The sequence below is a fragment of the Megalops cyprinoides genome, chromosome 11 (assembly GCF_013368585.1).
Source record: "Megalops cyprinoides isolate fMegCyp1 chromosome 11, fMegCyp1.pri, whole genome shotgun sequence".
Lineage (NCBI taxonomy): Eukaryota > Metazoa > Chordata > Actinopteri > Elopiformes > Megalopidae > Megalops > Megalops cyprinoides.
The window spans coordinates 26,674,626-26,700,966 of NC_050593.1; the positions used below are offsets into that span (position 1 = coordinate 26,674,626).

Below are 26,341 nucleotides of genomic sequence, written 5' to 3' on the forward strand. Positions count from 1 at the left end.
GAGAGAGGAAGGGAGGAAAGAGTGAATGAAAAGCAAAGAGAGAGGAAGTGAGAGGTAGGAAAAAGGGAATGAGAGGTAAAGAGAGCAGTGGAGATAGAGAGGAAATGATAGGGAGGAATAAGATATTTATGAATTGTGAGAATTATGAAGCGTGGGTCAGCTTAATGATTACCTCTCTGGCTCTATCTTGGTCCATCTCAACCCTGAGAGAGGCCTCCTTCTTTTGTTGGTGATGCATTCCAGCCTGCTGATGTTTTTCATATCAGCTGCCACAAGATTTTTATCAGGGATTTATGTCACCCTTTTGATACTTTTATTTATCAAGGAGATGTAAAACAATCAAAATTGTCCTGTGAAGACATCTCTTTAGCACAGAGTGTGATAAATAAATACTTTTGAAATTCCTACAGTGAATATATGCTATAAAAATCTTGACACGTCCACAAAGATATGTGGTATATTTGTTGCCGTTTACCTTATTTGAACCCTACCGTGCAAGAGTATTAGAATAAACACAAGACAGCTGTAGGAAATAATACTGTCAGTTAGCGCCCTACCTAGAATGTTTAGTTCACTAACTACCTGATTACCCATATATTATTATTGTTTGTATGTATGTATGTATGTATGTATGCATGCATGCATCTATTTATGTTTACCTGGAGTTGCTAGTCTCATTTAAGTCCCAGTCTGGGTTTGATATTAAAAAAAATCAATGTTTATAACACATTAACTTTTTATGTTAATCCTACATTAATATCAGTGTTAGATTTAACTTCAGAAGCTTCACACTGGAAGGTCATTAATTGGCAGAATATTCTCGCATGAACAGAGGGGTTCTTCTAGGTCACCCTGTATTTGTTCTTTTTTGTGAGCATGCTTAAGATCATATGTGATTTGGATCCGAAGCCGAAGAGCTGTTTTTTTGCCTCTTGTTTTGTTGGTGGTGTACTAAGACCACGCTTCTCTCAGTGGAGATGATGTCCCTCAGGCCTCCTCTGGTGAAAATGTGAGCAAGGAGCCTTTTCATGTGTGCTGCGAGGGGTCGGACGCACTGCCCATTATTCCCAGCAGGGTACAGGCCTGCAAACGATAACTCAATGCATTTTTAATGGAAGCTCTGCGGAGCAGGGGTGAAAGGCGAGGTGTTCAGATAGCCTTCCCCCGTTGGCTGCAGACAAGGAAACAATTTCTGTCTGCCTTTGCTAATCTACGGGGCATTAAAATTAATAAGCATTTCATTGTTGTGGCATTTCCATAGCGATTTTTTTTCCCCCTGCGCTTTTGATTGTTGACATTTTTGGCACTGTTAACCTAATGTGCCCTGTGCAATTGAAAGCCTTGAGCTGGTGAGAATGGTTCTGGAACAGAATTAATGTTTGCACAATAAGAGTTTTCCTACAAGGCTCTCCAAAGATGAAGAGCTCCGGTTTCTTCTGTGGGATTAATCCTTCAGTCCAGTGGTGACGGCATTGTCTCTGCCTCTCAGACGGAGGAGCAATGCACAATCAAGGTTTTGCCATGTCATTTCATTGACAGTCACAGTATGAATGTGACAACTTTATTCTATAAAGAGAAAAGTCATTTTCAGAAGCTACCGTGCAAGTAGAAAAAAAGGACACATTGGAACACTGAAGTCCCAGTGCTAGCAAAAAAAGTGTGAAACCATTAGGATTGTATTGTGTTGTCCTGAAGTCGACTTTTTTATACTGAATTATTTGCTACTGTAGAGATGGTGAGGACAGGGAACTTATTCACAGCAAAGAGAAAGGTTACTGGATTTTTCGCATGGAAGACAAACTCTGTGGTGAGTTCTGTTTTCTTTAGCTCAAATTGCATGCAAACCACCTTGTGCATGGAAATAATTATACCTGCAAAACATGATATATTACTAGATTTTTTTGTTTCCTTTTTTGACTCTACTTTTGCTTCATGTCTAATAATAATAATAACACATTTTTAACCCAAAGAGACAGATGTACAGGTTTAATGCTGGAACACAAAAGATGGAAATATTAACAACTCTTCCCCCTCTGTTTTTCACAGTGTTGCTATTACGTGGTATCATTACGGTGCCACGCTGTCAGAGCAGTGCTTAGAGAATGCCCTGTGTTCTCATTTACTCTCTTTGTGATTGTTTTCCCTGCTCATGCACTGGACCGTGTCATTACTGGAAGGAAATCACAGACCCAGACCCAGAGAAGCTGAGGGATTCTTCCATCTCTTCTGCCCAATATCTGCTTCCGTACCATCTCTGGGTGTGTCTGGTGGAGACCGAGGTCAACTGACTACCACTGTCTTGTGCCAGCAATACACGCGTGGGGAGTAGTGGAGAAAGAGAGAGAGAGAGAGGAAAAAAAAAAAAAGGAAAACGTCTCCAGACCTCCAGTGCCTGTTACCTTGTCTAGACCGGCTTCCAGTAAATATGTCCTGACACTGTATATGCGGAGCTGATAAGGCCCAAACAGTCTCCTGCTGATGGGACATGCGGCAGAGGAGATAAAGAGGGGGAGTCAGGTTACTCTCAGCACAACAAGCCAGAGGATGTTGCCGAGGAGTAAACAGCGCTATTGGGTTTCCTCCGCGCGGGTGACTGAAAAGTGAAGATTCCGGAGCGCCTTTTCGCATTACGCCCGTCTCCGCTCCGCTCGCGCTCTGCCTGCTCGCTTAGCTGCAGGGGTAAAGCAGATCAGTGCCTGTGGGCCAGCTGCTGAATGCCTGGCCTCCTTGTCATTACCGTGCCTTAGAGCTTTAAAAAAAACAAACACCTGCTTCTGTCAGCGCGGGCGGAGATGCTGTGGAGGCACGATAACGTTGCTGCGGTGTTTTGCGGGAATGTTGTGAGGGCGAACCTCCGTTGCTGCTCTCCTAGGTTGATAACAGTGCGTTGCAACGTTGAGCCTGCTGGGGTCCGTGAAAGAGAAGGTAGGGACTCAAACAGTTCTGTTGTAGCAAAACCATCTGCTCCACAGCTGAACCTGTGTTCCTATGGGGCAGGACCCAGGTGTGGTGCAGTTATGTTATACCTTGTGAGGGATGAATGGGCCTCTGTGTCTCTCCAAAATGCCCCCCCTCATGTTCAGCACACTCCTTCCCCTGCCACAAAACCTGACAAAGCTAATGGGAAATTGTTCAAACAGATGGGCCAAGATATAGCAAGGACAGACCCACTGATAGAACAACACATGCATTATTTTACAATTACTGTACCTATCTACCCTTATCTTCCTCACCGTTCCTCTTCCTCCCATCTCTCATCTTTTCTACTACTCCTCAGTCATTATGCCTTTCGCTACAGAGAGGGTGTGATGTGTGTTTTCACCCATCCCATTAGTCCTTTGGCCAGCAGGTGGCTAGTTCAATATGCACAGTAAAAAAAAAAAAAAAAACATTTTAAAGCAGTTCAGATGTTTCCACGGACACAGACCTTCTGTGTCTGCCAGCTTAAGGAAGGTCTCTAATTCCCTCCTTCATTTCATTTGCACTCTGTCAGGTCATTGCAGTGTGATGGATATTTATGTGTCTATCCCCAGTGGGAATTAAAGTGGATCAGTGATAATGAGGTTATCACAGAGGGAGATTTAGAGCCTTGTCTGTGTGCTGGATACAGAAGAGAAAGGTGAGCTCTGGGTCATTCACACAGAGATCGCTGGGTTACAGAGAGAGCATCCAGTGCTGACAGAATTTGTCTTCCCACCAGGGGTGCTGTTTGGCTTCCTCAAGATGGTGTTATATTGGGTCGACTGGCGCTCGAGAAATGTTTGCAGATCTCTTACTTGAAGCAGATGTTTACGGATTACGGTCGTGTTACATGCTCAATTTTTAATTAAACAGTTCATTATTATTTCATTCATTCATTCATTTACATGATGCTCCGTCACTGAGGAAATATATCATGAGACTTTATTACTGTCACACCCAAAAAAGAACAGAGGAGCTAACATTACAAAAACAAATGATATATTTTAATCCAAAATTTAATTAAAAATCAACAAGCAAAGGACGAGTGTGAGCACACAGTCACAGTCACACTGCTGGAAAAAATGTTGCCTCTAGCAGCAGCACCAAACCTTTATTTAATGAAGTTGCTGATGAGCCAGGTGAGGCTCATGAACCAATGGCTGGCTCACACAGACAAAGGCAAACAAATGGACAATTAAGAAATGAATAACCTAAAGCTAAATGATGGATAAAGCTGTAAATTGAATGACAAGAACACCTACCCTTTTAACAATTAACAAATTAAAAATTACAACACAGTTTAGGGGGACAGGAGAAGGCTGTCCTTCATGTTACATGTGTCTTACTGAGAGTCATGGGGGATCATTATTTTTGTTGATGAGGGTAATAATGAAGGGGACCCAGGTTTTGTTATGTTATTGTGTGCGTTTTTTGTGAAATATAGATTTTTTTGTTATTTTGACATAAAAACAACACTTCTAGCCAGAGAGCTTTAAATAAAAGATGTAAAAATCAGACCGAATGGGAAAGCAGGATACAAATAATACAAAAACCAGGAATATCATCCAAAATACAGATGGGCAGTGCCATTCAATTTGGAAGAAACATTGTTAGAGTGTGCACATGGTGGAGTCTACTAGTCATTGAGTGTGATGCAGTGCACTCTACAATTTCATGTTAAATCCTGTGGGAGTTTGGATTGGGTGTCATTGAGAAAATGTCATCATTTATTGTTTTTCAAAATGGGGGATTTGTGCTTGATTCTCTCTGAATTCTCCACTCCTCTATGGGTAGCAAGAGAATCTTCTCAGACCAGCGTGCATTTTGGAAAGTGTTTTTGTAGAGCCAGAAATGGAGAGCAATTCATCTACTAGAGGGTAGTGTTCTGGAGCTGTGGTTTCGATTGGCATGTATTTTTTAATGGTGCTTTTCACAGTGCATACTAAAGGAAGGGGTGATTTGGAATGTCAAAGTACTTCTGCAGAGGGTGAATTATGAGGAGAGCACTTTCATGAAATATATGGCGGAAATGTGACACCCATGATTTTTTTTTTTTGCAGGATTTTAATGTAAACATATTATCAGAAAATGACCAGACAGGTTTAGGTGTGTTGGTGGTTAATTAGTAACAATTTGTTTATTGTCCACAAATTTTTTGAAGTTTGTTAATAACTTTGGAGAGAGAAAATAGCTGTTTTTCGTGACCTCAGATAAATTGGACCTGGTTAAATCATCTCATTCTGCTGTTTTTATATGTAATCGTGGGGTCTGATCTGGGATTGATTTAGACCATTTTATTAGTCTTTGCAAGTGTGTAGAAAATACATGAAGAAGGAAATGTACGGTCCCACACAGCCAGATTTTTATTTCTATCATTTCTTTAGAGCTGTGAGTTTGGTTTGAGATTTTAGGAGACGTTTCTGAAATGGGGGAAGACACTTTCAGTTTTTCTCTAAATGGGAAGCCCTCAGAGGAGAGGCCAAACAGCCAAGTGCTTATTTCAGCCCTGAGTCCGGAAAGATGTCAGATGAGGCGTGACAGGACCATTGATTGGTGCAGACAGTGTGTGACCTTTACCCTGCTCTGACTGGGAGCACAGTGCCTCCAGGAGCTCAAGCAGTGCCACAAGCAGCCACCCTTGTATATGTAACTAATGAAATATAGAATGTAAAATATATTCATAGCAGAATATTTTGTATTTTCTAAAAGAATTGTAGAATGCTTACAGTGCTTTACTTTCTTGGTATTGGACAAGTGTTTGCCAATTGAGTCAATACCAAATTGGAAAAAAAATACCTACTCACCCCGTGGCTCTTCTGGAACTCACTCTTCAGTGTTATTGGTATGGGCAGCTATCTCATGCTGATAGATTCCCACAGGAATTTTGTAATTCCCAATGAGGTCATGCAAAAGTATACACCCTGTGTCTGAGTGTTATTCTTCAGTGTTGCTCTCTATCACAGAACTGTTTTACAGTTTAAATTGACACTCCAAATAGGTTTAATTACATTCTTGTCTAGGAGTGGGTAGCCATTTTGAATACATTGATTATTATAATCTAGTGTCAGGGGACCTTTACAAGTGATGGAGTGACTTATTAATATGTAGTAACACTGTCACAGTAGAGGAATGGTAAAGCTGTTTCCATGGGGAAAGACAACACAGATCTAATTATCTTATGGCTGTGATCATGTTATACAAACTATCTAATTGCAGATACAGAACACAATACATGGTTCAACATTTTTTATATTGTTATTATTTGAAAGCTCTATAACATTTCATAATTCTGTGGTGAATTATTCAGGATGATAATTTTGTCACTGCGCTGTTTAAAACAGTGCATCTTACTATAAACCAAACCCTGCTACTGGTGGGTGGAGCTTATTGTCTTGCTTGAGGACTATAGTGACTGCGTGGGATGGAGTCTGGAAGCAGGGCTGGAGGGCTGAATGGACTAAACCAACAAACCATGCTTGGCTGGGACTGACGGTTGGAGTGGGTGGGGCCTGAGTTTATTATTGACTGAGTTGTAGGGTTCAGAGGAGTGTGGCCACTTGTCTATAAAAAGTGTTAAATTAACAAAACTAAAAATAAGAGTAGATCACATGTTTGTGTATATACAGCACTACGCAATTGGATGAAGAGTCTGACTAAGGCAAAGTCTGAGGCTATGATTGACACGGCGGTGGGGTTTGACTGAGGGCTGTATTGTCAGGTCCTAGTGTAAGAAGGATTGACATATCAGCAAGAAAGTGATTGACACTGGCAGCCTATGTGTGAATTGCCAGGGATACAGCATTGATTCCACAGAGGTGACAACTTAAGCTTTGTCTGTCCTTATCCCTGGTACCAGAGAGGAGAACAAATCTCTGGGGATTTAAAGAGATAAAAGGAGGAAAGAGAGCAGGTGTTTTATGTACTTTTAGTTTGGATCTAATTCCATTTTCCTCCCCACAGACTCACAGAAGGACAGCTTGCATATCACCCCGCAGCAGATTCTGTGTACCAGGAGTTGAACGCACACAAACACAGTGCACATATGTGCACATTGATGTTTATGCAGACATGGGTGCGCGCACACACACACACACACACACATGGGATACATATACACATCCACAGACACAAATAGGGGATCTGTTGTGCAGTGTAGTGAACAGCTCCACTGTGAATCTGCTGGTAAAATTCAGGGTCACTTTATTTAGGTGTTAGTTGGTAACAGATGCTCTGTTTTCCAGGCACAACTGTCTTGTCCAGTCTATGCTGTGATGCAGAATAAGCTCACATCTCCATACTTCATAATGACCAATGTCAAACTGGAGAGCTTTTTTGTCATTTTGCATTATATATGTGCATGTGCATAATATCTGTATATAAAGTATATGTACATCATGTTTATGTGAATTGTTCAGTGTGAATTATGTGTGCTATTTTTTTGGGATTTTGACATTAGAAGATTAAATACAATCTTAACATACATTCTGATGCTGTACGGTATACGTGTTTCTGAGTCTGTTATTTCCGTCTCCACAGTATATTGTGTTTTGATCAACCAGAGTCATCTAGATCTTGACTATTTAGTCAGTCCGAATATCTGAAATATATGTCTATTAACAAGTAACTCTCATAAGCTCTAATAATTAACCTGAAACTTGATTTTCCCTATCTTTCCTTGGGAGCACCACAAATTAAACTATTCTGAAACCAATATGAACCAACACCTCTGTGTGTGGGTGAGATGTATCTTCCAACATAGCATAGAGCTCAGCTTGGTGTGGTTCAAAGCTGTAGCAAAAGAGACTGTCCCACTCAGAAGGTAGGGGATGGAGAACTCTCCATAGTCTAGAATGCCTGTAAAGCCAACTGTGAACAGTCTGTGGGTACGGATACAAAGCGTTTGATGGTACATTAATCCACCAACACCTCCCTCCACACTCCATTTTTCTGGAAAATAGTGATGTGAGGGGAACAACAGATGTTATAACTCACAGCTTAATATGTGTTTGTGTGTGGGTGTGTGACCGTTGGTTTCGTTCAACAAGATCTGCACTTTAAACCATGGGATTGCAGAGACGGAATGGACCAAATTAATTGCAGAAAATCCAAGAGAATGTAGCATATGGAGCCACGGAAAATGGAACTGTGTAAAGTGCCTCTGCCCAGCTTTCATTGGCTCTGCTGATAAGGTTTGTTGATAAAGACGCAGGCACGGGAGGCTATTATCATGGAGAGGCAGAGCAATACTTCCACCAGATAAGAGCATCTCGTCTCTGACAGGCATTTCATTACTCACAGAGGGAGGTGTTCCAGCCGCACCAGCTAAGTGTCTCCCATCGGAATGCGCTCTGAATGAGAGAAAACAATAAAAAAGGAACTCTCATTTAAGGCTTCCTGTTTCCACAGAATGTGAATACTGTATATATTATTTTTATTAGTGCCCAAAAGGAAATTTAGATTATGTGCGTGTGCACTGATTGCAGTTTGTGAGGATTTTTCTTTTTATAGGCCGGTCCGTGTCACGTTAATGGGGTTATGCTGTGTGGCTTTTTAGCAACCTTCCGTGTGGCCTCATCTTCACAAAATCTCATTAGAATTCCAGACAAACAGCATATGTGATTATCCAGTCAAGCCTTTGGCTTTAAAGACTGTTTTTTTGTAATATTATTTTTATTATTTTTCCCGGTGACGAGATATTCTTAGGGGCTCGTTCTTATCCAGTGTTCCAAAGCACCTCTGTTTATTGTCAGCTCTCTCTCTGTGTGTGTGTGTGTGTGTGTGTGTGTGTGTGTGTGTGTGTGTGTGTGTGTGTGAGATCCCCTTTTTCCCCCTCATAAAAAGGAATTACAGGCACGTCTCATCTGTTTAACACTTCAGGCACTCAGCATAATTGACATCTTCGCCGCACATCACCCCTAGGTGTTCATGAGTAATTATATTATAATGATTTTTTTTCCCCCTCACTTGGGGTAATGAGTATTAAGCACCTGAGTGCCAATGCAATATTATGGAAGAATAGAAATGGAGGCACACAGGGAGTTCCTCATGTTCAGGGTGAGCCTGAACCCATCTCTGTATGTAGTGATGCCTGAAAAAGTTTGGAATTTTAATCTTCCACAGTATAGTACTGAGTAATCTTTTTTTGTTTCTGATAGCCACAGATATGCAGAATGACCAAACAGTCTGGAATCATCATAGCCCAATTTCAGTCTTGATTTCACATCTTCATTTGAGAAACCACAACCACCACTTACCAAAACTGCACTGCAAAAAGTACACACACACACGCACACACAGACATGCACAGGCTATCAGTTCATTTGTCAGTCAAATATTTCAAAAATGGTGTTATGTATCAGATAGATGTTAGCTTTAGCTCTGTTTGAAACAACCAAACCCAAAAATAATAATACAAAAACAAGAACACTGTAAACCAAAAACCTTTACACATCCAGTTGCACATCATCTTCTCTGTTTTCCTCCGGAATTCTATTCAACTACTGTTAACAGATACCATTATTCATTGATTTCAGTTCATTCAAACAATTCAACATTAGTTACTGTTTTCATTAGCTTGATATCTGTTCTCAGTTTCTGCTGGAATTTTGGATTGCTTGAAGCATGATAGTTTTGAAACACATACCACTTTTTGATTATGCAGTCATAGGCACACATTTTCTGATATGTTAGAACTTTACTGAGACATGCTAAACAAGGGCAACTTTCAGGATGTCCCTGACCCTCTCACTCTGAACAACCCAAGAAGTCTAAAACTTGAGAGGCGATGTTCAGATTTCATCACGGTCTTTTAAAAACGTAAGTACATGAAACAATAGCAAGTGAAATTGTGGCATGATTGCATAGCGTAAACTTAATGTTATGCACAATCTAAAATGGTCACAAATCCAATTACTGCTCAGTTGCATTGTGTTTATTGAGAATAGATTAAAGTGATTTTTACCGCTGGCCTTCCCAGTCTTTAGTTGCTGTTTGCTCAGACCTGCATTGTGTCCGCTGTGCTCCCCAGAGGAAAAGTCGATAACTCACTCATTCAATGCCCAATCATAACTTAAGTAATGCATTTTGACCTACAGTGCTGTCCTTGCCTGCAACAACGGCGCAACAAACTGGCTCCTTTTTTGTGTGCGGTTTTCCCTGAACGCTCGGCTGACAACAATGAGGAAATATGCAATTAGCCGATGCCGATGCAACAGTTCAATAATTGCTTCATTGAGAATCAAGAGAGGGTCTAAGCCATGTTCACCAGCACAGCATCATTTGTCTTATTCAGTATTTATAGTAAGAGGAAAAGAGAACTTAATTTTCCATTCATTTGCATTCTCTGTATGTGCTCGGTGCCCTTCTCTGTCAGCCTCACTCATAAGATGTTGAATGGCAAGAGGAAGTTGCTATTGTGTGTTGTTGAGGCTGCAGCTTTTTTTTTTAAGTTTGAAAGCAAAGCATTATTTTTGACACAGTCACTAATGCATAGGTCAGTATTCTCACGGAGAAAAAAACACATAATCCTGCAGCTTTGACTGTATAGTAAAGGCCTATACAGAAAGATCTATACGGTACAGTAGCTGGACGCATGTTGCCCTCAGATCCTTTAGGGCTATGGGAGTGAACCTGCCGTCACTATGGAAGGTCCAGGTTCAGTTCCGGGTCAAATTCAACACATAGCCCCAATGTAATATGACATTTAAATCAATGGATTCTGTGACATTCAAACCTTTGTCTGAATATGTTTGCTTTGTGAACTTAACCATTGAATCTCATTTTCAACCTGTCCAACAGCAAAGACGTGATATCATGAAGTTGGACTGGCACAAACAGTAGATGGAACATTTACAGCATGTGACACACTTTACTGAGCTTTACCTTATTTAACAGGGATTACTGAGATATTGCATCATTATCACTTTATCATTGCTGATTGGCGGAATGAAGGCCTGATGGTTGTTATTATTATTGCTGATTGGTGGATTCACGGCCTGATGAGTTTCATTATTACAACTGATTGGAAGATTTAGAGCCTGACGGCTGTCATTATAATTGCTGATTGGGAGATTCATAGTCGGTTGTCAAGGATTTTCTCAGACACTGATGTGTCAGCATGGTGCTACTGTCACTGGGTTACTGTGCATACTGAATTATAATATGATGTTGCTAATTTATGTGTTCCATATCACAAATACCCAGAAATTGGATTATATTTTAGAGAGGGGTTGTGACCCAATTATAAACAATTACTCCTATGCATTCATATTCATATTTGCTGAGGATCTGTCTCTGTAATTAGTCTGTATACTAGTCAGTCATATAAATATATTTTTAACTGCATTTTGATTGACTTTAGTGCATTTTTATTACTATTTCTCTAAGCTTTGAGGTGCACAACAGAGATAAAAGCACATTTGTTTCGATATCATTAGGTGCAAACCGAGGTTTGGTCAAAGAAAAATAACTATCTTTTAATGTCTGAAAAAAGAGTTTTTTTGGTGAGGTTGAGTCATTGGTTCTGCTTCAGCAGACTGTGCAGTGCGTTTCTTATCTCCAGGCTCCATCCTGCATCCGCCCACCTGCTCTTCACTACCCAAAAAATGTGTGTGTCCCTAAGGAGGGGAAAAAAAAATAGCCTGACTTAGTAAGTGGTGCATAGGCGGTCCTGAATAGGGGGCTTTCACTGCCGTGATGTCATAATGTGGTGAATGGCTGAGAGGCTCTTCCACTTGCCTGGGTCTGCAGTTCTGTCTGACTGAGCATGTGGGCCTGGAGGACAGGCGCTCTCATCAGCACGGCCATGTGACGCCTCGTGATTTAATTATCCCACCTGAGAGGGAGAGAGAGAGAGAGGGAAAGAGAGAGAGAGAGAGAAAGAGAACCATATTTGAAATCATATTTGAAAAATAAGGTGGGCCACAGAAAACAATGAGCAATTCTAGCTGGGTATGAAGTGTGAATATCCTAGCCTGTAAATGAAATATCCTACATTTTAAGCATACCCACATTTGCTTTATAGTAGATGGATAAAGAAAATAGTGCAGGTTGTACTGAGGACAAGGGTTCTTTTCTAGTGTTTCCATAAATATAATGTACTATACTATATCAAATGTGATTTACTAGGTCTCACTTTGATGGTTCAGTACATTGGGATCCAGATCATCTGGATCAAATTGAGAAAGCTTTTTTTTTTTTTCTCCCCACATTGCGAGGTCTTACCTATGTTATTATGTGTGTGCACACATGTGTCTGTGCTTGTGTGTGTGTGTGTGTGTGTGTGTGTGTGTGTTTGTATTTACGTATGTGTGTTTGTGTGTGAGAGTATGCACACCATGCCCTAACTTTATATATAGACTTTATATATAGTTTTTTTGGTTTATCTTAATGTGTTCAATTCAACACAGTTTTGGGAGGCCAAATCAACCTCTGCTGAAGGGTGCTGAGGTTTGTAAAAGACCAACATCATGTTTCTTTCTGCATTGCTACAGTCAGGCAGCTTGCACAGCTGATTCATTAGCTAATTAGTGTAGTCTGCAGCTCTGCATGTGGTTTGCGCAGTTAGCATCAGCAGCCCTATGTGAGTGGATAGTAATGGACACAATACGTCCATATCCACAGGTTTTGGTGCCTCTATGTGTCAAATCAGCCCCAAACCTAGAAAAGTTCCAGGAGAATATCTGAGCTCTATGTCAGACATTTTATGAAAAACACCCCAGTTTTTAAGAGTTTGGTGTCAGACACAATTTTCATGCCTCATATTCAACTGTGAATTGCGGGACATAAAAATGACCCAAGAGCGTCAATGCCCTCTGAAAGCAGACAGATATATAAAAGAATACAATACCGCATTAAATGCGATTTTCTTGGTTTCACTTTGATGGCTTAGTGCAGTGGGGTGCAGTGCAAATCATTTCAGGAACATGGAACAAATTGAGGAAGCTTATTTTTTCCCCCCACGTCGAGGTCATAAATATGCCACTGTGTGTGTGTGTGTGCGTGTGTGTGTGCGTGTGTGTGTGCGTGTGCGTGTGTGTGTGCGTGTGTGTCTGTGTCTGTGTTCTCATAGTGTGTTGGGGGCAGGGGGTGGGGGCTGCATTCAAACCTCATTCTCTAACTTTATAGAAAAGAAGCTGTATTTTTTTTTAGTGTATCAATTTCAGCACAATATTGGGAGACCAAATGGAGCCCAAGCATTCTGTGGAGTTGAATCATTATAGCACTCTGCACAGTTAGAGTCAGCAGCTCTGTGCAATTACACTCAGATATTCTACATAATTACTGTAGTCTGCAGCTCTGCACAGTTACCATCAGCTGCCTTACAAAGAGCGGCATTCACAGATTTTTAAATCTCATCCGAAGACTTCCCAACAGTTAAAGCATTTATTAAGGAAATACAACTTGTTTCTATACTACATCATGTGTCATTTCCCTAATACTTATTTTCATAACATTTGTCTCTCTCATGTTCTTTCATGGACACGTGCTTACATGCCTAATGAGATTAAGTATGTATAATGATTCAGTTACATCTCCACAAGTGCATTGTGGGCAAATTATTGTTATTATTATTATTAAGTCTTATTGTTTGACTTCTTCAGGATAACCCCACCTTTGTGAACAATGTACAAAGGTGCATTGTACATTACATGTACAATGTAAAATCAATATGTACAAAGGACAATGCTCATGTATGTTGGTGGACTTCAGGGTGTTTTACCCTAGGGCACCCATCACCAAGGGATTCTGCTCCCTAGGAACTTTCATATGGCTTTTTCCCAGCATGCATTGTGAGGTTAGCTCTGAGAGTTGTCTCTTGTGCTGAGGGGATGCCTCATGCTTTTCAACTTCCTCAAAGAAATCAGAAGCAATTAGAGCAGTGGGATGTAGCCTGAGGGCCAATTACTTCTTTTGGATTCATTAGAGCTAATACACATTTTTCATCTGGAGGTGTTAGTTTTCAATACACAGCTGCTGGCTGCAAGAGCTTGTGGGTAACAGTAAAACCCATATCCAATAGGTTTGTAATAACTCATTTTGAAAAATATTGTGTATTTACTCTGTAGTTAGAATGGGCCATACTGTTGGGCTAACATATGACAAGATGTTGACAACAAAGGCATGAATATTTACCTAGTTATGAATAAAAAACTCGGTTTGGAGAAACGATAACAAGTGCCTATTAAAGTGCTGACCACTTTTACATTCACTCGCTAATTAGTGGCTAATTAGCACTTTCTTAACGCTTTACACATTGACTATACAGAGCTGTCACATTGATTTCTGTGGGCAAAATAATTTCATCTGTACTCATAATGTGTGCCTACAATACAAGCTGGGATTTCAAAGGCCAGCAAAATGTGGAGTCTTGTTCACCACTGACATGGTCAGAAGGCAGAGAAGTCTAACCAGCACCTGTAAGACACTACTGTCCTCCTCAGAACATCACTGAACAGCTCCAGATATTAGAGAGTAAGGATCGCATATCATAAAACACTTAATATCCTGTGACCGTGAGACTTCAGGATGAACGAAAATCCAGTTTGTCTGTATGGAATGAAGGCTGTGATGCAGAGGTCACTGTGCCAGCAGTCCAAAACCTCCCTGGTGAAAGACCCCTGTGAGGCTGAGCGATGGCAGGGGAGAGAGTGCTGTGACAAGGTGCTCGTCTGTCCTGTCAGCGCTCCCCACAAACTGCACAATGAACTTCCACACTTACTGTGATGTAGCAATCCAGCAGTTGCGTTTCGAGAAGCACTGCACAAATTATGAACCGAATGGCTTTACAAAGCTTCAGTCGCTTGTTTTGCGTCTCTTGATGCCGTTGCTCGCTGGCATGACACCATGGTTAGCGACTATCGCTGTGCAAAGACTTTCTGTGTGCTTAGTCATCAGGTCCTGGTGTATCTTCATTTCCGGTTTCATATCCTGTAAAATGCAGCCGTAGTGGCAGCGTGAAAGCTTTGTGTGCAATTTGTCTGAATATGGCTCTGCAAATGATCAGAGATCTAATCTTTTTTATTATAAATAGGTTTGCGAAAGTTTTGATTTTTAAAGTTGGAAAAGTTTTCATCTCTCTGAGCCTCCGCTGCCCAATGAAATGTTGATTTTTATCAATTTAATAATGGTTCGTGATCTGGCTGACGAAAAAAAGTCTGCATAATTAATTGGTGTAATGAGGTTTTGGTCAGCTCATGGATTCTGCAGGATGTTTTTAAATGAGGGGGAAAAACAACATTTCAGCTACAAGATCATCTGAATGTGATGAACATTATGAACTCTCACACAAAGAGAGGCCTAATATGTCTATCCCTCATTGCCTGGAATAATAACCCCGATAAGGCCTGATGACTGAACCTTTTAATGGGTATAAACAGATGTAATTCTGCACACATGAGGAGATTAAAATCATTGTGTTCTCACTGATCCTAATGAAAAGCAAAGATTATAAAATTCTCAACGCAATACTCAAGCAACCCAGTCCAAACAAATCATTGTATGTATAGGTTTTCAGAGTGATCGAGAGATAAATATATGTGTGTGTGTGTGTGTGTGTGTGCGCGTGTGTGTGTGCATGTGTGTGTGTGTGTGAATGTGCATGTGTGTCTGTGTGTATGTGCATGTCCATGTTTTGTGTACTGGGTCTCCATGTAGTACAGAATCTGTTGTGGTTTGCATGTGTATCTGTAGCTGTAATCTTACAACAGTGCGGAGGAATGAAACCAACTTTCCTTCTGTAATCATGGCCTACTGGTTAAATACACAATTTTTCTGAAGGAAGAGGTGAAGGAAATTTTGTGTATGCCACAGTATATTGCTAAAATGCTGTTTTGACTTTTTGTGACAGTGTGGCAGGGGTTACCACAATGCCGGGGGGTGATTGGACAGCACCAGCATGCTGTACTTAAACTCATTTTGTATTATTGTTTATTTGTTAAAAAAGGAAGGTACCATTGGTTGTGCCTTGTAAAATGTCTGATGAGGGCACCAAGCAACACTGGACTTGACTATCAGTAAACTCCACGTTTGTTACTGTATGAGACTTCCACTTCCCAAGGTCCTGAAAGCTTTCCAGCCTGTGGGGATACCAGAGGGATATGGTGACAGCAGCCAAAAGCCAGCAGCACCTCTACATTCCCACAGCACCCTCTCAGCATCACATTTTGTATGTGGGTGATGACCTGGGTGACGCATCTCCTTGCTGCCATCTATTGGTGTCCCTCATTAATACAGCTGCTTTTGCTGCTTTATTAGCATATTCTGAGTGGGCGATTATTTCATACGAGAGCTTTTTCTCATTTGATAAATATGTTTATGGAACCACTCGCTCTGTTTATTTATATCATAAACTTTTCTTCCACAAGGAGGGAATCTGGAGTGAGGATGCATTTGATTTTAACAGACGGCTGTTCAAAGGCTGATGTTTGGTTTTGCACTCTGTGTTATGGTAATTATGCACTGCGGAAATATGGGGTGTGGAAACATAAAAATATACTATTATCACTGTAATCAAATACATAAATAGTATCATAGATGGTTATGTTTTGTGAAAATGTATGTAATTGACAATACAACTAGGACATCACAATCCCAGTACCATCTGAGACGGTGGTAGCGGACTGGTACCTGTGCTACAGTGAGAGCAGCACCAGCTGTAATCTCTGGATAATAACAGCAATGATTGTGAGCAATGATTGTGAGCAGTTTGTGGCAGTGCTAATGCTGACTCTATTCTGTTGTCACTTACAGTGGTACTCCCTATACGTTTGCAGTTTGTTGTAACAGTATTGGCTGTGAGCCTGTAGTCTTATGAATTTGAGCAGTACACTCAGATGCTGTGGTCTCTCATACAGTTAATATCTTTTTACAAAAGGTAGTATGGACAGTCAGTCTGTAGTAACTGAGAACTGCGCTGACAGTGAGCTTTCAGCATGTGGCTAAAAGATCAATATTAACATGATTTCTGTTGTTTTTATGTAATCACAGCAATGATGGTTATCCTTTACTGTAGAAGAAAGGGTCTGTAGTTTAAAGTCAGTAACAGTACTGATAATGAGTCTATAGTCTGTAGATAATGACGGCTCAGAGGCAAGTTCTGAATGCTTAGGACTGGGAGTGGTATCACACCTCTCCTAAGGGAGCAGTACCAGCCATCGTTATGCTGCTATTATTAAGAGTGACACAAATGGACTCCTCACAGGAAGACTCCCCTTTCTGCTTTATTGTGGAGGCTACAGGAGGCTAAAATCTTCTCCCACGTAAATGAAAAACAAGAGAAATTTCACTGTGCAATGATTCATTTCAGCACTGATTAAACAGTGGCATATTAAACACTTTCCATGTTACTGTATATTTTTACCGTGTATTTTTTGTTAGTGTATATTATGAATGAGATACGCGTGGTCCTCTCTGATATCAGCGTGCTGTATTCCAGCAATGACGCTGCATGCCGTTTGATAAATGCTACCAGGGCATTGACCTTTTCGGATCGTTTGTATTGGTGACTGAGACACACAATGTGCCAAGCCTCACAGTTTTTCCTCCTCATTCTGTGGGATGCAGCGTCTTTCAAAAGGCATTCAGAGTAGATTCATGTAGAAATAAATGACAGAGGGAGGATAATCAAAGAAAATCCAAGCAGAGAAGGCGAGATGAAAGGATGTTTTCCGGCTCTGCGTTTGTCTGTGCTTAACTGGAGTCAGCCTTTTCCTGAGGCGGATTCTGGTTGCGAGAGGGCATTGCGAGGAAGTTTCAGGGCAGAAGCAAGCTTTTCAGACTCCCCTTGACAAATGACCATCTGCATCTGTTTGTCTGTGGCTTGTATAGCTTTCAAGTTCCAGAGTAGATAAAATAGGTGATGCTTTGTCTATAAATGTATATTGTGACTGTTCTCCCTAATATCCATCTGTCTCTCTGTGTATTTCAGCTGTCCTTCAAGTGTCCATCTCGCTGAATAAAGTTGAGCTGAGTGTGGGGGAGTCCAAGTTCTTCACCTGCACAGGTAAGGCACAGAGTCCTGAGGGGACAGGCAAGGGGAAATCACAGACAAGGATGAAACGAGCTTTATTAGAGACAGGCAGGAAGAAATGGCAGAGAGGTAAAAATAGGCTCTCATGGGCACAGGGGACAGTTCAACAGCACTGCCAGGTCAATACTTCAGGGAAGCTGGTCTTTTTTTAACCTGCATGTAAACTGGAGTTCACAGATCCCCAGTCTGTTTTAAAATGCAGTGGAGTGGAGGGATTTCTAACGTGGGGTTCCAGATCTCACCGAGGCAGAATTCCACAGGCACAACCACAGCCAGAACGCTGGGTGTGAGAGAAATCTCGCTCCGCAGGGGCACCTGTTATCCCAGCCAGAACAGCATGCTGTATTGGGGGGCTGTGGATGAGCCAATGGGGAGAAGTCTCACAGCACAGCATCCTCCATTCTACAATGCAGAACATGTCCTCCTGGTCATGGAGGGGGGTTCTGCGCCCCTGGTAGAGGTGCATCCTCAAATCCACCCGATGGGGATGTAGGGGTAGAGTTTCAGTGGCTACTGAGAGATGCTGAGAGGAGATGGAGATAGAGCTAAGAAGAGGGTAGAAAGCAGAGGAGGGGTGTATATTTGAGACTATTTGTAGATGGGCATAGCACCTGCCATTGCTGTATTTTTGGAACGCCCCAAACCAACTGAACAGAAATGGATATAATCTCAAATTAACTGGACGTGTGAGCACGTGGAGTACTTCTGCCTTGGTTCAACACCTTGCCCTGCTCTGTATTCTCAGTTCTGACAACCACTCACACTGCAATGCACAGTGACACTCTACATTCACAGCTTCCACAGTTACTGATATGTCAATGAGATGGAGTGGTATGCATTTCCTGGCTGGCCCTCGTCTGAGTCTCAACGCTGGGAACGTCTTCGCTGAAGGTCTCCTTTCTGATGGTCTCCTCTCTCAGTGACTCGTCTGACTGTCTCCTTTGTACGCTCCTCTCCATTTTTTACCTGCCTCCCGAGGGACTGGCATCCCTGTCGTTCCTTCCATCACTGGATGAGTGTGGGTGACCTTGTGGAGCAAACAAAATAGAGGGAGTAATTCTAAAGGGAAAATAAATGGATTAGGCCATGCTTGTTGGTTCGTTGGACGAGACCCAAAACCTCCACACACAGCACGTGCCAGTATTTGCCACCTGACTTTGAACAAGCTGCTACATCTAAATGAGCATCTATAGAAAGCACCCATAGAAAACCTCTAACTGCTCCGTTGGTCAACCTGGAGGCTTAATACAGTAACAGTCTCTAATGGGATAAAGAGACATCTCTTTCAGTGAAAGCACTCCCTTATACAAACTCTCTGCTGTATGCACACAGACACACATACATACACACATACGCACGCACACACACACAGACACACATGCACACACACCCAGTCTCAATCAGCTCATAAAAACAGACATTTTGAGGCAAAATGTGCTTCAGTATTGTGTGGGGGGAAAAAAAGCAGGATAACAGGGCTAGCATGTTTAGGAATGTTGTGTATTGGTTACTTGGGACTTCAGCCGAAAATGCACAGCTGCAGGAGGGAAAATGCGAAATGAGCCCCCAATTGCCCGACTGTGGGAGGGGTGGTGCCAGCCCCACTCACATCAAGACAAATCAGGGTAACGGCTCTAGCGAGGCTCTGATGGTTTTATGGAAGCTTGCAGGATGTGTTTTGAGGAACAGCTGACAGGATCATCTATCTGAGGCTGTGGCGCTGACCCCTGCTGGCAGTCTGCCAGAATGCAGGTAATTGGTGTGCTCCCTCCTCCTTGGGCGCTCTGCGAGGCAGTGCCCTTGAAACAGGGTGGTTGAGTGTTGAACTTGTGTCTCCACACCGTGATTCCCAAAACCTTCAAATTCACCTGCCCAGCTCAACACCAGACATACGCTTATAGAAAGTAACATTCTCTGTGTTTAATATTATTTAATGTAGGTTCTTCATGAGCAATATATGTTTTTACTTGAATTGAATAAATTACAATGTATTCTTTTGAAGCAGAAAGAACCTTCATTGCTGGAACATGCAGTGCTCACAGAAATATATACTTCTACATTGGTTCACCCAATGCTAGAATAATCATAATTTGGAAAACTTAAACTTTATTATCGTTATAATTATTTTGGGAGAAGGACCTCTTTTGCTACTTAATTAGTGCTTATGATATAGTAACACCAAATTAAGAACAGTACAAACATTAGGGTGGGAAATTAATTTAACTTTACCAAATAGCCAACACCATTAGACATGTTAATAGCAGAGACGATGAACAACTTCTGAGATCCATTTGCATTGAAAGAAACCAAGGAATTTTACCTGTGATGTTAGAAAAAGTATATTTGACTTTAAGTTCATATTAAGTACGTAGGTTAGCCAGGGTATCCTCATCTCTCTACACTCACACTCCCAGTGGTATATCAGGTGCCTTTGAATTGCTCAGGTGATGTCAGTGGCGTTGGGCCTATCCTCCAATCGGCACCCAGTTCAGTGTTGTGCAATGTGTTACTTGGAGTGTGAAAAATTGCCATTGGCTATGTGGTTCGTATTCGTCTTGCTTCAGCACTCCTGCACGAGTGTAGAGGTTGTCATAGTTACACAAGCTTCTAATGTGTAATTTCCGATTCTAAAAAAAAAAAAAAAGGTGTATAAAGGGGGAAAAGCATAAAAAGGTGATAAAGAAACGTTACGCTAAACAAATACATTAAAGAAATGTGAAGTCAAATTATAGGACTTCCATGTGAATCAGGGAATGTCACTCATTTCTAATCTCCCAAGATTCTGCAATGTACTCTAGAAGTGGCACTATTGATAAGATTTTAATATGGTAACTGTTTACTGTAAAGTTTCTGAGGTGTACCTAGTAAATTACCTTTATGAATGCATTTGTATTTGTTTCAATGTAATTACAATAAACATATTAGTATGTTAATGTGAATTAATAAGATAAATACCCATCCGAAAAAGTTACATTCCACTGGCCTATTTCATACTGTTTTCTTCAAAGAATCATTTTGCCTTAATTTCCTATTTTGTCTTTTTTGTGTTCTTTAAGAAAAACACATTGTCCCTTTCTCTGCGAGTTCCCATCCTGCAGAATTAGAGTCAATCTAAAACCATGGTTACCATACTTCCACTGCAGTAGGCCAAATAACCAGTGGTAAATGTACTTTGTGAACATCAGGACTCACATATTGTTTAAAGATTAACCGTGGAGTTCAGGGAAAAAAATTATTTCAATTTGTGGAATGGGATGTATCACATTATCACTCATTAATCACAGATGAAGTCACGCCCTGACTTGTCTGAAAGCTGTTTTTCTTTCCTGTGATTGTGATTCACAAATTTAAAAAAAAAAAAAAAAAAAATCCCTGTGAGGTCAGGTGAGATTTGACGCGAAACAATAACTTGGTTTCTCACACGTTATTAAACATGGAAAGGATGTCTGCGAGATGTGCACTGATGTCCCACACTTTCATTGCTCATGCTGCTAAGTGAATTAATGAAGTCCCACAATGCATTCCCAAACTGTTATATCTCAGCTGGTGTTTCCCAGTGGAGTTGAATCAATTGTCACAAAGCATTATGGGTAGAAGGCATAAGCAAAATGGAGAGGAAGGGGACCTAAATTTAGCTCCTATCAGCCGAAGGGCATGTATACATAATAAACTGTGTCCTGCGGCAGGACCAGATTCCCATTCTAGCTTTTCAATATTTCTCTTTTCCCAGCTGAGAATGTAATCATAAACTATTGCAATCTCTGCATCCATGCCTTGTAATAACCAAACTGGTTTATTTATCAGGGTATATATCTTCCTCCAGAAAAGTAATATGCAATTTATGGTTGAATTTTGCAATGAATGCAATAGCGTAATAATTTACAGAATTTAGACTTATTTTTCAGTTTTCGTTGACATTCAGGTCCTGTGAAAATTAAATGTCCCCACAATGAATAGTACAACAAAAGCTAGAAATATGCGTAGGACATGCAGCAATGAGTTTTCTGAACACACACACACAATCACACACACACACACACAATCACACATTTGGAATGACACCTTTTTCTGGAATATATGGAGGTTTATCACAGCTGGTCAACTGTTTCCATTTGTCTTTAATCTACACAAGACCCAAGTGAATTTAGAGGAGTGTAAAAAGTCCCATCAGTCCCAGGTGCTGGGCTGTACTTTACAATGAATGTAAAAGCAGGCATGTCACTTGGTCCTCTTCAGTCATATCTGTATGCTCCAGCTCTGCAACCTTGCTTCTGGAGTGAAACTTTTCAAGATCTTCCAGAGGGATACTTCAAACAAGAGCAATTGTATATTGCATATGGTTCTATTTATCTGTCAGCAAATAATACTATATGAGTAACAATTTGTCTGTGGAGTATGCAGTTATCTGTCTTCATTTACTCTCTCGCTTCCCTATAAATGCGTACACACACAAACACACACAAACAAAAATCTGTAGTTATTTCCCATTCCAATCCATCCCGTGTGTTTTCTCTGTATTGCAGCCATTGGCGAAGCAGTCAGTTTGGACTGGTATAACCCACAGGGTGAGCGCATTGTGTCATCTCAGCATGTGGTCTTGCACACGGAGGGAGTCCGTTCGCGGCTCACCATCTACAACGCCAACATCGAGGACGCTGGCATCTACCGGTGCCAGGCTACCGATGCCAAGGGTCAGACCCAGGAGGCCACCGTGGTCCTGGAGATATACCGTGAGTGATCAAAGTTCAAAGACGAAAATCAGGAAAACCACCAACTAAGTATTATCCAGTTGCATAAATATGCTCTGCAAGACAGTAATCTCAAAAAAAATTCCAAAAGCAGTTATGAACTCTTGCAGTTTGCATCCATATGTAATAAATTTATAATGCATGCAAATCATCTACTAATTTTTGATTTTAGATTGGGCTCAGTTTCCCTGTACTCTTAAATATGGCTGGAAGCATACTCCATGTTCCATACTCCTTACTCATATGGATGATGCAAAACATATACATATGAAACATATGACGATAACTGAGTGTATGTGTGTGTCCATGGTATGTGGCCCACTGGCTGATATTGCAGTGTGCCCATATGGTTTGATTATGTGTAAATAAAAAGTTGTGAACATTTTAGACAATTGCTCATGTTATCTGGGAACTGCTTTCACTTAATATCCTTTGGGGGAACATGAAAGCTGGTTCCTGCAGAATGAGAGTCAGAGCAAGGCTTTTGGTACGCGTGTCCCATCGTCCTGAAGGAGTGTGTCCACATATCAGAGCCACAGCTGTATCTAAGGGGACCTGCTGTCACCATGGTAACCATCAGTGAACCAACAGACGGTGAAGATTAAGCAACACAAACATAAAAAAACACAGATGTTTTTTATGTTTGTGTTGCATTTTGGTTAGTGTTCTATTTAAAAAAATCACAATTACAATTACAGTTAGTAGCTGATTACATAGCTACTAGGCCACTCTATTTATTTATTTATTTATAGTTTGAAATATTAATTAGACAAGTGCATTGAGCACTGTATGCAGGCATCTGTAATGAAGGGTTGATCATCAATTTAGACTTACAGGGCGAAACACAATGACCTTAAGCAGACTTCATTATCAGCCAAGTTCCTTCCTGTATTCAAGGTGAGTTGAAGAATTTTCAGAGACAGGAGGAATGATTCATGCAAATTAATAGGCAGATGAACTCAGAAGATATACAGAAATACACACCCAGCTAGATAATCTGCTGAGGAACATTTATGTGGTAATCATGATACTCATAAATAGGATGTACGTTTGATATACGGTATACGTCCGTTAAATTCAAGGCATGGAATATACAGTAATGATAGCAGTTCACAATGCAATCATAATTAGTTAATTATCAGAAGAACTGACCCACGATCAGCTCTATCCTAACTGTAAGTAAAACCCTATTTTATGCAGCTGAAACTGGGCATACGGTTTGTAATAAGATTTCTGATAACATCCAGAGATTCAAAGGCCAGCAGTGGGCACTTTTGATGTGTCTCGCCAGCTTTTGTGAAACCCTGCATTATGTTATAACTGGTCAACAATGAAAGTATTTGACCTATGCCATGTTCAGACCCATTGTATTAAGCTTAAATATCTATGTGGGTCTGTTTAACTGAGGATGAGATGTTTTGACCCTCCTCTCTACAAGAATTTAGAACAGAGATGGTTTGACCCCATTTTTGTCCATGGCATGAGTTATAGACATTATAATGTTTTGAAAGTTATAAGTTTGACCCCATTTCATTTTAACAGAGAAGCTGACATTTCGAGAGGTGCAATCACCCCAAGAGTTCCGTCAGGGGGAAGTGGCAGAGGTGGTGTGTGATGTCATCAGTTCACCTGTTCCCATTGTCTCTTGGTTCTACAACAACGTGGAGATCACCGAGCAGCACTACAGTAAGCTTTTACTACAGTTTACCATGGAGACTACAATTCAGTATTAGTGGTTGCCTGTGTTTACTGTAGTTTATGAATGAATGAGTCATCCAATGAATCAATTAACCATTCATTCAATCATAGAGATCGCTGCTGAGCACTGTGCAGTAAGTCTGGATTTTATTTCAAAATTTCCAGTTTTTCTTTTACAGGTGTCACATAAAAGTTGAAGGAACTTGCATTGAACTTGTTGTCCTTACAGATTAGATGTTAAAAAAATCACTTATGAAATCCTTTTAGAAAAAAAAAAGCAAAATAAGAATACAGAATCACACATAAATATTAATTTTCTGTTGCCTTTCTGTGCCCTTTGGGGATTGGCTGCTGATTGTGTGTTACTCTCGGTCTGTGTTACAGACAAGGAGCTTGAGAATTGTTCTTTATGCAATCAAACAGACAACACATAAGTGCTCAGATTTCCACTGGCTAAACTGGGTCACATATTGGTGAGCCTTGTTTAACAAATCAGCAGTCTTCCCTTGCCATTGCAGACACTGTGGAAAGAGCCAATCAGCGTGTCTGTGCTATGGGGGGCTGAGGAAAACAAAACAGTGCCGAACTGATCAGAGCTCCAGTCAGATCAGAGTTGCTATGCAGCGCGCACCTGTAATGATTCATTACCTTTTAAAGTTCGCTCCCTCAGCACCAGAGATGAAACAGTATAGATTTTCATGTACTGTGATGTAAATTTCTGTTTTGAAGCTTTTCATGTCCTCAGTCTAATTACAACACAATGTTGCCGTTTGCTGGAATCAAAGGCATCTCGGCTATATGAGAGCAATGGTGTGCATGGCCAATATTGTTTTTGTTCAATAACTCATTGTTGTTAAATAGACTGTGGGTGAATGTAAAATGATGATAATGATGAATAAGATGCATACGCTAGGGAGCAGCTAGCTGCGCTGAGCACAGGGAGGTTTTACTTTATAAAATGTTTAAAATATCAGACAACCAAAACTGTTTGAAAATAAATTGGTCCGAAGATAGTATTCATAAAAAATTGCATCTCATTTGAAATATGACCCATTCATTTATTTCTGAGTTGTTTATATGAAAGGGCAGACAGCCATATCAGTACAAGGTCCCACTTTACATTAAGGGGCCTTAACAACTGTTTATTCAAAGGGTACCAGTGTAAGTGCAATGTAAATTACTCTGTACATAAAGTATGTAGAATTACAGCACTTAATACAGTTGTTAAACTGTTTGTGGCTTGTGTAATTGCACTTGGGAAACAACCAACTTATGTATGTACAAATAATTTCAGTATATTGTTCGCAAGCCTGGTGTTGTCTTTCACTGCATTTGTTAATTTCCTTTCAGTGTTATGTATGTGCAGGTTCTCTAGCATTGACAATAAAATTAATGCTGCTAATGTGTGCCTCTTTCACAATCCTTCTCTCTGTCTTTTCTCATCCTTCTGTCCTCCTCATTCTGTTTCTCTTCCCTCTCCTCTCACTTTCTCACTCTTTATAACTGCAGATAGATTCCAGGTTCTCCCCAACAACAACCTGCAGATACACAAGGTGACCAAGACGGACGAGGGGGTGTATCGCTGTGAGGCGCGTGTGGAGGCCAGGGGAGAGATCGATTTCAGAGACATCGCCGTCATCGTCAATGGTGAGCTGAGGACAATGTGCCTGGAGGAGAACCGTCACACCCCTGCAGCTTTCGTTGGTGAAGAAGCACTCAAAAGTAGTGTTAGGCTATTGATCAGGGCCTGAGACAGGCTCATTCCAGCGCTGCAGATAGGAGCAGAACAGCAGGGGCCGTCAGGCTGCCTCTACTCTCCCTAGCCCTCCTTTCTTGATGTCTAGAGCTGAAAAGCCTACTTGTGCAAAGGACTTCCACGTTTCTGTAAATCAGCATTTAAAGTTCC

General features: G+C 40.9%; 1 protein-coding gene across 1 annotated transcript in view; it reads left to right on the plus strand.

Annotated features, from left to right (window-relative positions):
- The window catches only part of LOC118785557 (neural cell adhesion molecule 2-like), a 243,082-nt gene that overhangs the window by 157,652 nt on the left and 59,089 nt on the right, over positions 1-26,341 (plus strand). The window contains exons 2-5 of the mRNA XM_036540307.1: positions 17,888-17,962; positions 22,513-22,719; positions 24,280-24,423; positions 25,945-26,082. Coding sequence (XP_036396200.1) covers positions 17,888-17,962; positions 22,513-22,719; positions 24,280-24,423; positions 25,945-26,082 — 564 coding nt within the window. The remainder of the gene's footprint in view (positions 1-17,887; positions 17,963-22,512; positions 22,720-24,279; positions 24,424-25,944; positions 26,083-26,341) is intronic.